Consider the following 13,278-nt stretch of genomic DNA (forward strand, 5'->3'; position numbering starts at 1 on the left):
AAAGTACGCAGCTCTGCATTAAACCAAGGAGCAAGCTTTCTATTTTTAACGGTTTTCATTTTCAAAGGAGCTGCATTGTCTAAGGCAGCACGCAGAGAACTAGCAACCCCATCAACAAAATCATCAACCTGTGAAGGGGAATAAGCTATGCTTTTGCATTCTGCAGCACTGCTCAGCGACAAAGAGGAGAGAGAAAGTGAAGCAGATTCTTTAAAATTTATAACTGCACTATCTGATAAAGATCTACTAAAATGTAACCTTCTTTTGGGGGAGGAGAACTCTGTTAAAGTAATCCTGAAGGTTATTAGAAAGTGGTCAGAGAGGACAGGGTTGTGAGGAAATACTGTTATTTCTTCACATTCTATGCCGTATGTCAGCACAAGATCCAAAGTATGAAGATGAGAATGTGTGGGACTATTCACATACATCAGGTTCTATCTGCTCTACATCAGGTTCTATCTGCTCTATAGCAGGTTCTATCTGCTCTACATCAGGTTCTATCTGCTCTACAGCAGGTTCTATCTGCTCTACATCAGGTTCTATCTGCTCTACATCAGGTTCTATCTGCTCTACAGCAGGTTCTATCTGCTCTACATCAGGTTCTATCTGCTCTACAGCAGGTTCTATCTGCTCTACATCAGGTTCTATCTGCTCTACATCAGGTTCTATCTGCTCTATAGCAGGTTCTATCTGCTCTACATCAGGTTCTATCTGCTCTACAGCAGGTTCTATCTGCTCTACATCAGGTTCTATCTGCTCTACATCAGGTTCTATCTGCTCTACATCAGGTTCTATCTGCTCTACATCAGGTTCTATCTGCTCTACAGCAGGTTCTATCTGCTCTACATCAGGTTCTATCTGCTCTACATCAGGTTCTATCTGCTCTACATCAGGTTCTATCTGCTCTACAGCAGGTTCTATCTGCTCTACAGCAGGTTCTATCTGCTCTATAGCAGGTTCTATCTGCTCTACATCAGGTTCTATCTGCTCTATAGCAGGTTCTATCTGCTCTACATCAGGTTCTATCTGCTCTACATCAGGTTCTATCTGCTCTATAGCAGGTTCTATCTGCTCTACATCAGGTTCTATCTGCTCTACATCAGGTTCTATCTGCTCTACATCAGGTTCTATCTGCTCTACATCAGGTTCTATCTGCTCTATAGCAGGTTCTATCTGCTCTACATCAGGTTCTATCTGCTCTATAGCAGGTTCTATCTGCTCTACATCAGGTTCTATCTGCTCTACATCAGGTTCTATCTGCTCTACAGCAGGTTCTATCTGCTCTATAGCAGGTTCTATCTGCTCTACATCAGGTTCTATCTGCTCTACATCAGGTTCTATCTGCTCTATAGCAGGTTCTATCTGCTCTACATCAGGTTCTATCTGCTCTACATCAGGTTCTATCTGCTCTATATCAGGTTCTATCTGCTCTACAGCAGGTTCTATCTGCTCTACATCAGGTTCTATCTGCTCTATAGCAGGTTCTATCTGCTCTACATCAGGTTCTATTTGCTCTACATCATTCTATCTTATTTTGTTATTTTGTTTTTTTTTTGTTTGTTTTTTTTTGTCTGCACCAACAACACCAAGTCAAATTCCTTGTAAGTGCAAACCTACTTGGCAATAAACTTGATTCTGATTCTGATCAGGTTCTATCTGCTCTACATCAGGTTCTATCTGCTCTACATCAGGTTCTATCTGCACTATATCAGGTTCTATCTGCTCTACATCAGGTTCTATCTGCTCTACATCAGGTTCTATCTGCTCTATAGCAGGTTCTATCTGCTCTATAGCAGGTTCTATCTGCTCTACATCAGGTTCTATCTGCTCTATAGCAGGTTCTATCTGCTCTACAGCAGGTTCTATCTGCTCTATAGCAGGTTCTATCTGCTCTATAGCAGGTTCTATCTGCTCTACAGCAGGTTCTATCTGCTCTATAGCAGGTTCTATCTGCTCTACATCAGGTTCTATCTGCTCTACATCAGGTTCTATCTGCTCTACAGCAGGTTCTATCTGCTCTATAGCAGGTTCTATCTGCTCTACATCAGGTTCTATCTGCTCTACATCAGGTTCTATCTGCTCTACAGCAGGTTCTATCTGCTCTATAGCAGGTTCTATCTGCTCTACATCAGGTTCTATCTGCTCTACATCAGGTTCTATCTGCTCTACAGCAGGTTCTATCTGCTCTATAGCAGGTTCTATCTGCTCTACAGCAGGTTCTATCTGCTCTACAGCAGGTTCTATCTGCTCTATAGCAGGTTCTATCTGCTCTACATCAGGTTCTATCTGCTCTACATCAGGTTCTATCTGCTCTATAGCAGGTTCTATCTGCTCTACATCAGGTTCTATCTGCTCTACAGCAGGTTCTATCTGCTCTATAGCAGGTTCTATCTGCTCTATAGCAGGTTCTATCTGCTCTACAGCAGGTTCTATCTGCTCTACATCAGGTTCTATCTGCTCTACAGCAGGTTCTATCTGCTCTATAGCAGGTTCTATCTGCTCTACATCAGGTTCTATCTGCTCTACATCAGGTTCTATCTGCTCTACATCAGGTTCTATCTGCTCTACAGCAGGTTCTATCTGCTCTACATCAGGTTCTATCTGCTCTACAGCAGGTTCTATCTGCTCTACATCAGGTTCTATCTGCTCTATAGCAGGTTCTATCTGCTCTACATCAGGTTCTATCTGCTCTACATCAGGTTCTATCTGCTCTACAGCAGGTTCTATCTGCTCTATAGCAGGTTCTATCTGCTCTACATCAGGTTCTATCTGCTCTACATCAGGTTCTATCTGCTCTACATCAGGTTCTATCTGCTCTACATCAGGTTCTATCTGCTCTACAGCAGGTTCTATCTGCTCTACATCAGGTTCTATCTGCTCTACATCAGGTTCTATCTGCTCTACATCAGGTTCTATCTGCTCTACAGCAGGTTCTATCTGCTCTACAGCAGGTTCTATCTGCTCTACATCAGGTTCTATCTGCTCTACATCAGGTTCTATCTGCTCTATAGCAGGTTCTATCTGCTCTACAGCAGGTTCTATCTGCTCTACATCAGGTTCTATCTGCTCTACAGCAGGTTCTATCTGCTCTATAGCAGGTTCTATCTGCTCTACAGCAGGTTCTATCTGCTCTACAGCAGGTTCTATCTGCTCTATAGCAGGTTCTATCTGCTCTACATCAGGTTCTATCTGCTCTACAGCAGGTTCTATCTGCTCTACAGCAGGTTCTATCTGCTCTACAGCAGGTTCTATCTGCTCTACATCAGGTTCTATCTGCTCTACATCAGGTTCTATCTGCTCTATAGCAGGTTCTATCTGCTCTACATCAGGTTCTATCTGCTCTACAGCAGGTTCTATCTGCTCTACAGCAGGTTCTATCTGCTCTACATCAGGTTCTATCTGCTCTACAGCAGGTTCTATCTGCTCTACATCAGGTTCTATCTGCTCTACATCAGGTTCTATCTGCTCTACATCAGGTTCTATCTGCTCTACAGCAGGTTCTATCTGCTCTACATCAGGTTCTATCTGCTCTATAGCAGGTTCTATCTGCTCTACATCAGGTTCTATCTGCTCTACATCAGGTTCTATCTGCTCTACATCAGGTTCTATCTGCTCTACAGCAGGTTCTATCTGCTCTACAGCAGGTTCTATCTGCTCTACATCAGGTTCTATCTGCTCTACAGCAGGTTCTATCTGCTCTACAGCAGGTTCTATCTGCTCTACAGCAGGTTCTATCTGCTCTACAGCAGGTTCTATCTGCTCTATAGCAGGTTCTATCTGCTCTACATCAGGTTCTATCTGCTCTACATCAGGTTCTATCTGCTCTATAGCAGGTTCTATCTGCTCTACATCAGGTTCTATCTGCTCTACATCAGGTTCTATCTGCTCTATATCAGGTTCTATCTGCTCTATAGCAGGTTCTATCTGCTCTACATCAGGTTCTATCTGCTCTATAGCAGGTTCTATCTGCTCTACATCAGGTTCTATCTGCTCTACAGCAGGTTCTATCTGCTCTACAGCAGGTTCTATCTGCTCTACAGCAGGTTCTATCTGCTCTATAGCAGGTTCTATCTGCTCTACAGCAGGTTCTATCTGCTCTACAGCAGGTTCTATCTGCTCTATAGCAGGTTCTATCTGCTCTACATCAGGTTCTATCTGCTCTACATCAGGTTCTATCTGCTCTACAGCAGGTTCTATCTGCTCTATAGCAGGTTCTATCTGCTCTACATCAGGTTCTATCTGCTCTACATCAGGTTCTATCTGCTCTACATCAGGTTCTATCTGCTCTACAGCAGGTTCTATCTGCTCTATAGCAGGTTCTATCTGCTCTACATCAGGTTCTATCTGCTCTACATCAGGTTCTATCTGCTCTACAGCAGGTTCTATCTGCTCTACAGCAGGTTCTATCTGCTCTACATCAGGTTCTATCTGCTCTACATCAGGTTCTATCTGCTCTACATCAGGTTCTATCTGCTCTACAGCAGGTTCTATCTGCTCTATAGCAGGTTCTATCTGCTCTACATCAGGTTCTATCTGCTCTATAGCAGGTTCTATCTGCTCTATAGCAGGTTCTATCTGCTCTACATCAGGTTCTATCTGCTCTATAGCAGGTTCTATCTGCTCTACATCAGGTTCTATCTGCTCTACATCAGGTTCTATCTGCTCTATAGCAGGTTCTATCTGCTCTACATCAGGTTCTATCTGCTCTACATCAGGTTCTATCTGCTCTACATCAGGTTCTATCTGCTCTACATCAGGTTCTATCTGCTCTACAGCAGGTTCTATCTGCTCTACATCAGGTTCTATCTGCTCTATAGCAGGTTCTATCTGCTCTACATCAGGTTCTATCTGCTCTACATCAGGTTCTATCTGCTCTACATCAGGTTCTATCTGCTCTACATCAGGTTCTATCTGCTCTATATCAGGTTCTATCTGCTCTACATCAGGTTCTATCTGCTCTACATCAGGTTCTATCTGCTCTACAGCAGGTTCTATCTGCTCTATAGCAGGTTCTATCTGCTCTACATCAGGTTCTATCTGCTCTATAGCAGGTTCTATCTGCTCTACAGCAGGTTCTATCTGCTCTACAGCAGGTTCTATCTGCTCTACAGCAGGTTCTATCTGCTCTATAGCAGGTTCTATCTGCTCTACATCAGGTTCTATCTGCTCTACATCAGGTTCTATCTGCTCTACATCAGGTTCTATCTGCTCTACAGCAGGTTCTATCTGCTCTACATCAGGTTCTATCTGCTCTACAGCAGGTTCTATCTGCTCTATAGCAGGTTCTATCTGCTCTATAGCAGGTTCTATCATGCATATCGGATCGTAAAAACAACACTACTACCTAACACGCAATAGAAAAAAAAAATAACCAAAAACCACATCTCCCCTCACGTGTAAACCCAAATCCATACACTACTCACGACCCCGAATCCCCCCCCCCGACACCACCCCCTCACCCCCCCCCGCACGGCCCACCAACCCCTGGGCACCTGGGTTGGGGTGGCGCCGCTACCCCCCCACCCCCCGGCAGCACTGTCTACCGGGCGGTCCCGCACGCGCTACTACCCCCACCGCGGACGGCATCCCCCGCGGCCAACCGCGCCCCCCCCCCAGGCTCGGCGCCCGGCGGGGGGACCCACACCCCCCCTCCACCCCAAATCCCCCCCACCACAGCACCGCCCACTCTGGGACACCTGCTCCTCCACAACACTCCCCATTCACAACACCCCCCCCTTCACCCTCCACCACGCCCTCCCCCCAACAACCTAACACCCAGCCACCACCGCTACCACCCCGGCACACAACACACGCCCGCCAACCCACCGGGCAAGCCCCACCACCCCTTCTCCCACCACCCGCCCCACGGGCCGGACGACGCGCCCTCACCACACCACGGGAGTAACCCGCCCCTGTCGAGAGTCACCCACACGGGGAGGGGAGTCCACCGCCAATACGGACGGACCCCCCGCCAACCCTCACACCGGGCACACCCGACGCCCCACACCCGACCCTACACCCCCCCGGGGGGGTGGGGCCAGGGGCGGGGGGGGCCTAACCCAGCACACGCGCCACCACGCCCGGAGGCACTTCGGGGGGGTCAAACCTCCGCCCTCTGGGTTCTCTCGGATGAGCGCCCACCGTTGGGCCGGGGGGGGGGGGGGTGGGGGGGATGTACAACGGGCAAGACACGAACACGACCCGCTCCGACCGCACTCCACTACACACCCGCTCCCCTCCTCCCCCACCCCCCCGCGACAACAACACCCACTAACTACCCACCGCCCACCAGCTCCGCGCCTACAACACTCCTACACCCACCCTCCCCTACACCCCCACACCACCACCTCCGCCCACACCCGCACTCAACGGGCCCCCTCCCCGGACCGGTGGGCACACCTCGCCCACCGCCCGACGGGGCCCACGACCACGCCGCGGGACCGGGGGTCCTCCCCCCGGCACCACACTCGCCCCGGCAGGGGGGACCGCCCGACTGCCGACGCTCCCCCCCTGGGGGCCGGGGGCCCGGGACCAACCCACCTCCCCCGCCCGCACACCCCCCCCAACTGCGCCATCCACCGGGGCGGGGGGGGGTGGGTGGTCCCCCCCTCGGGGGGCGCCTGCACACCTCGCCACTCAACGCCTCCGGGGGACGGGCGCTGCGGCCCCCACCTCCGTCGGTCTCCAAGACACCGGACGACACGGGGCCCCACGCGGGGGGGCACCGGGCCGGCGGGCCGGCGGCGCGCCCCCCCCGGGCGGCCCGCCCCGCCCGGACTGGCCGGCGCACATCCTCCCGCGCATCGAGCCCCCAAGGCCCTGGGGCCGACTACACCACCACTCCACCCCCGTGGGACTCTCACGCAACCGCACTGTACTCACGGGACAACGCCACCGGGGTACGGGCGGGGGATGGCTCCCTCCCTGGACTCCACGGCACCAACTCTCGCCGGGCTGACACCGGGGGCGCCCGGCCCTGGCCTGCTTCCGGGCGGCGGCCCGACGGACGGGCGGGGCACGCCCCACCACACCCCCGTGTCACCACCCCGGGACCACCACCGCCGTGCGGCTCAAGCCGGGCGGCCCCCACCCGGCGGCCCCCGCCCCGCCACGGTGGATGGGCGGTCGGGGGGGTCCGGCCCCCTCGCGGGACCACTCCCCCCCGAGGGCAGCAGAGGGCAAGGCGTCAGGGGGACAGGCGGGCGGGGCCGGTACTCCGGGGACGCGGGACCGCCACCGGCCCACCTACCTCGAGCGGGCAACCGCCCCCCCCCCACCTCCCCTCCCACCACCCTACGCACCCAACACCCATCCCCACCCCACCGTTTCAGGCACACACACCCCCCTCCCCCCCACTCTTGATCCTCCCAGCCGAATCCCCATACCACCGTCTGAGATCCGGGAGCCTTCCGGGCCGGGTCCGGCTGCGACAGCCTCTCGGGACCGACAGCCCCCCTCACTCTACCACTACGCTCCCCCACATACGATCCTTGCGCCAGGCACCGCCCACACTGGTCAATCCCCGCTCACCCCCCCCCTTTGTCGGGGGTCCGCGTAGCCGCTGCTCCGACCCACATCACCCCGATCTTAGCACCCCCGACACTTTCGCGGGGCGGAACTCGGGGGGCAGGCGAGCCTATTCCGCCCCGAGACCGCACTTCCTCAACTGCCATGTACGATCTACTCAGCCCACCGGCCTGTCAGACACCCCACCTAGTTTTTCCCCCCACCCCCATGCCCCTTCCCCTGACACCCATTAACAAAAAGGTTATCACGCAGCCGTAGTCGCGACATTCATCATCCTAACTGTGGGAGTCGGGAGAGCGGGAAGGACCGGGTGCGGGGCGCCCCGGGGTCCCCGCACCCCACACCCCCTCCCCGGTCACCCCACACTCCCGTATCCATTCTCGGCGACCCCGCAGTTAATAAAGCCACACCTCTGAGTAGAGCGCCCGTCCCGCTGGCCAACGCCCCCCTACGGGTCAGAGGCTCCCCCCCGCCGGGGGCCCCCCCCCCCCCCCCCTGGTCACGCCGCCCCGGTCTGCTCTCCCCCCTCATCTCCTATTGGCCCCGCCCGCCCACTTCCCCTCCACCTCGTCGGCGAGCCACCCCCCCGTCCCGGGGGGGGACACACGGGGGCAGGCACCGCCCGCTGCTGCTGCCACCCTTGTACACTCCCCCCCCCTGACCCCCGCCCCTCCACCCCCGGGCCACATCACCCTTCGGCGGGGACGGTCCCCTCCGTCACTCCCGTCCCCCGGCCCCCTCGACCGGCCCCACCTTCAGGGGGCCTTGGCTCCCACCACCTCACGCGTTGACGCTAGGGGCACCGGCGCCCCTGCTAGGGGCCCCCGGATACCCAGCACCCGCCCCCACCTAGCAGGGTGCCCCCCCCTCCCGGGGCCCCCCCCGGCCGCGGGTACCCTCCACGGCACCGGGGGGCGCGTCGGCTCGCATTCCCCCCCCCCCCGCGCCCCTCCGCGCGGCTTCCCTCCCCTCCTCCCAGCCGCCCCCCCCGCGCACCCCTAAACCCCCCCCCCACTCTCACGATCCACACACTCTCCCACCACCCAGCCCCACTACGCACCAACACCTCCCACCACCCCTCCCGCCCACCCCGGGAAGGGGCGGCCCGGTGGGGGGCTCCCCCCCGCCCTCCCGGGCCGGTGGCACGACACACGACCCCGACCACACACCGCCCTCCGCCCACCCCCACCCCCCCCCCGCCCACCTCCACGCGCCTCCACGCCCGGGGGGGCACCCGGCCCCCACTCCCTCCTCCTTACCTTAGACATACACAGTCTCACTCTCCGTGTTCAAACTGCACAACCACAGGAACTCACAGCTCTACATCAGGTTCTATCTGCTCTACATCAGGTTCTATCTGCTCTACATCAGGTTCTATCTTCTCTATATCAGGTTCTATCTGCTCTATAGCAGGTTCTATGTGCTCTACATCAGGTTCTATCTGCTCTATAGCAGGTTCTATCTGCTCTACATCAGGTTCTATTTGCTCTACATCATTCTATCTTATTTTGTTATTTTGTTTTTTTTTTGTTTGTTTTTTTTTGTCTGCACCAACAACACCAAGTCAAATTCCTTGTAAGTGCAAACCTACTTGGCAATAAACTTGATTCTGATTCTGATCAGGTTCTATCTGCTCTACATCAGGTTCTATCTGCTCTACATCAGGTTCTATCTGCACTATATCAGGTTCTATCTGCTCTACATCAGGTTCTATCTGCTCTACATCAGGTTCTATCTGCTCTACAGCAGGTTCTATCTGCTCTATATCTTCCCTCTGTAAAGCCTGACATCTTTTTCATGCCTTCAATGAAAGTTTTTCCTCCTTCAGGGCCAGATCCTGAGACAAACATCAGATAATCTTTGTGACATCATTACACCCTTTGTGACATCATTACACCCTTTCATCCAGCAGCTCCCAAACGTTCTGTGGTCCAGCCGGGCTTCAACCCCCCCCCCCCCCCCCCCCATCACAAAAAATACTTCTAAAAACAAAGCAATGTTTATTGTAGATGTAATAAAGGCAGAATGTTTATTCATTCAATACCAGCAGTTAAAATAATACCATCATCATCACATGCTCAGAAATCTGATTAGAAAATTAAATTGTATTAAATTTGGACAGATCATCATTCAGAGGATCTTCAGGTGCAACGGGAAGAAGATCATATGGTCCTGCTTCTCAGTCTGAACCAGATTCACAGTTTGCACTAAAATTAAAAACTTTAAGAAGTTCAACTTAGTTTGTGTCCAATAAGGTGTGAGAGAGAACTTTGATAGAGACACATAGAGCAACAGAGAGAGAGAGAGTGTCGCTGTGAAGCTCAGGCTGTTTTTCTAAGGAAATGTTGACTTAATCATCTCTACTGTGTGAGAAAAAATTTAAATTTGTTATTATCTTATTTACTGTAATTCAGAATCAAAGCAAAATGTTTCATCAATGATTTGAAGGAAGTGAAACTGTGAAGCTCGCTGTCAGCCTCCATTTTGAAACTCATGACATCACTGCTAGTGATGCCATGGCTAACAGCAAACTACTACATTTGGACTTATTCAGTTTTCACCGAATATTTGGGAAGTTTAATGATGGAGAAGGTCGACCAGGACCATCAACACCTGATGGATGAAGATGAAGAGAAGCTGGTCTTTTCTCATCATAACCTCCATCTAGCGGCCATTAACACCGAGTCCATGTCTGACTTGGTTCACGTGTTTCTGAGGCCGACTGCAAGGCTGCCAACCTGCTCACAGCTTAGACTTAGACTCAGCTTTATTAATCCCTTGGGTTTACTCCTTCAGGGAGATTCTGGTTCCAGTAGCTTCTATAGAGCACAGAGCCCCCTCCAGGAGTAGCTCAGTCTTTGGTCCCTTCCTCCCAGAGTCTATGAGCAGCTCTTTCATCTTGGAGATGTTGAGCTCCAGGTGGTTGGCACGGCAACAGCAGACTCCTCTCTGTTGTCCCTGATACCGCCCACCATGGCTGTGTCATCTGAGTCCTTCTGGATGTGACACAACTCCGGATTGTACCAGAAGTCTGAGGTGTATAAGGTGAAGAGGACAGGGGCCAGCACTCGTCCCTGGGGGGCTCCACTGCTGCTGACCACAGTTTGAAGAGATGGATTCTTTCAGCCGGACATACTGTGGCCTGTCTGTGAGGCTGCTGGAGATCCAGGCCATTCCCAGGCTATTCAGTTAGTCTGTGAGCAGGGAGGGCAGGATGGTGATGGATGGTGTGTGCGATCACTTCCACCATAATGAACTTTTTTAAGAGTTTCAGTCTGGCTTTAGAGCTCATCATAGCACTGAAACAGCTCTGGTGAAAGTCACTAATGATATTCTCATGGCCTCAGATAATGGACTTGTATCTGTGCTCGTCCTGTTGGATCTCAGTGCTGCATTTGATCCAGTTGACCATAATATTCTTTTAGAAAGACTTGAATATTTTGTTGGAATTAAAGGAACAGCTCTAGACTGGTTTAAATCTGATCTATCTGATCGAATTCAGTTTGTTCAAGTTAATGATAGATCTTCCTCATGCTCAAAGGTTACCTGTGGAGTACCACAGGGATCAGTGCTAGGACCAATTCTCTTTACTTTATACATGCTCCCAATTGGTAGAATTATTAGACAGCATGGGATTAATTTCCACTGTTATGCTGATGATACCCAGCTATATCTGTCTATACTCCAGATAAAGCTAACCCATTACATAGATTACAGGCATGTCTGAAGACATAAAAACCTGGATGACTCTTTACCTTCTTTGAAAAAGAAGCTGATTATTCAGTCACTTCATTTGGATTAAACTGATTTCAGATAATAAAGTAAAAAATCTTGGTGTTGTTTTTGATCAGGACCTGTCATTTAAATCCCAGATCAAACAGGTTTCTAGAATTTCCTTCTTTCATCTGAGGAACATTGCTAAAATGAGCAATCTCCTGTCCAGGGGTGATGCTGAGAAACTAGTCCATGCATTTGTTACTTCAAGGCTGGACTATTGTAATTCTTTACTATCAGGAAGTCCACAAACTGTAGTTAAAAGCCTTCAGCTGATCCAAAATGCTGCAGCCAGAGTTCTGATGAAAATTAAAAAGAGAGGTCATATCTCTCCTATCCTGGCTTCTCTTCATTGGCTTCCTGTTAAATCCAGAATAGAATTTAAAATCCTCCTTCTCACATATAAAGCCTTAAATGGCCAAGCTCCATCTGATATCAGAGATCTGATTGTTCCTTATGTTCCTAACAGAGCACTTCGCTCTCAATCTGCAGGTTTATTAGTGGTTCCTAGAACTTCTAAAAGTAGAATGGGAGGCAGATCTTTTAGTTATCAGGCTCCTCTCCTGTGGAACCAACTACCAGTTTTAGTCCGTGAGGCAGACACCCTGTCTACTTTTAAGGCTAGGCTTAAAACTTTCCTTTTTGATAAAGCTTCTAGTTAGAGTGGCTCAGGTTATCCTGATCTATCTCTATAGTTCTGCTGCTATAGGCTTAGACTGCTGGAGGACATAGGGAGCCCTTTTTCATTATTCTGCTTCATCCTATCTCTATTCTCCCACTCTGCAGAATCTGTTAGTTCAATCTCTAACGTTCTGCTCTCTCTGCTTTTTCTCATAGTAGCTTCATCTGGTCTGTTCCTGTTTGGCTGTGACTCCATCCTGGAGAGAAATATCAGCTGTGCTGCTGCCATCAACACCTTTGTTTCTAGATGTTGGAGCTTGGCCTGTTTTCCAGTGTAGTTCTGTTTCTCTGACTGTGACTAACTGGATGTGCTCTCTTCATCCTCTGACATGGGAGCTGGCTCGGAGCTCGTCTGCCTGGCTGTGTGTTTCCTGGACGGGGCCGCCTGTGGAGCTGGTTGACAGTTGCCTTTTGTATCTATGCTTCTTTTTCTATGTCTGCTTCTGTCTCCTTGAACCCCAGTGGGCCTCAGCAGATGGCCGCTCACACTGAGCCTGGTTCTGCTGGAGGTTTCTTCCTGTTAAAAGGGAGTTTTTCCTCTCCACTGTCGCTACAAACATGCTTAGTGTGAGGGATTGCTGAAGAGTCAATGAGTCGATGCAATCAGCTGGTTTTCCTTAGATAGAAAACTTTGAATCAATCTGACTGGATGATCTGGTGAACTGGAAAGTGACCTGAGATGACATGCTGTGAATTGGAGCTATAGAAATAAACTGAATAGATTTGAATAAAACTGTTTAGCTTCATTCTATCAAAGTGAAGGAGGTCCAGAACAATGACGCTGAGAGCAGCAGCTCAGAATCAGCAATGTTTGTTTTCAATGAGGACAAACGGTGAATCAGTGATGTGAGTCGTCTTCCATCTGAAGGTTCAGACAGCAGAACGAATCAAGCAGGGATTAAAGGCAGCAACAAGTAAACAAACATGCATCGTTTTCTCCAGTTTGTCAGCTTTGCCTCGTTAATCTGCTGCCGCTGCAGCTTTTAGCTCCGCTCAGGTTCCTGTCTGACGCAGCCCCGCCCACCATTAAACACATGCAGAAGTTTCTCCAGATTAACTACAAACCAGTCATCTGGATCTGCTAACTCTGCTGCTGCTTTGCAGAGAGAAGGTTGTGGGCTTGAATCTCTGCTGGAGTTTTCCTACAGTCCACTAATGGCCGTTAATTTTGGGGAAAGGCGGCGCCTTCGTTGCAGATGATGGAGACTCCAGCTATAAATCCTTTGCTCATTATTAAGAAATATTAAATATAATTTATTGGTTATTCTGTTTTGATCCATATTTGTTGAAAATCAC

At 50.9% G+C, this 13,278-nt stretch overlaps 1 protein-coding gene across 1 annotated transcript; it reads left to right on the top strand.

The window, feature by feature from the left end:
• Positions 1–5,533: 5,533 nt before the first annotated feature.
• On the top strand, positions 5,534–7,760 carry LOC119779893 (basic proline-rich protein-like; the record flags this gene model as incomplete). Its single annotated transcript, XM_038279738.1, has 1 exon — positions 5,534–7,760. A coding segment is annotated over one exon (2,227 nt), but the record flags the coding sequence as incomplete, so codon positions are not given.
• Between the last annotated feature and the right edge of the window lie 5,518 nt (positions 7,761–13,278).

This window comes from Cyprinodon tularosa, unplaced genomic scaffold (assembly GCF_016077235.1).
Source record: "Cyprinodon tularosa strain WSP-4 unplaced genomic scaffold, ASM1607723v1 ctg1528, whole genome shotgun sequence".
Taxonomy (NCBI): Eukaryota; Metazoa; Chordata; class Actinopteri; order Cyprinodontiformes; family Cyprinodontidae; genus Cyprinodon; species Cyprinodon tularosa.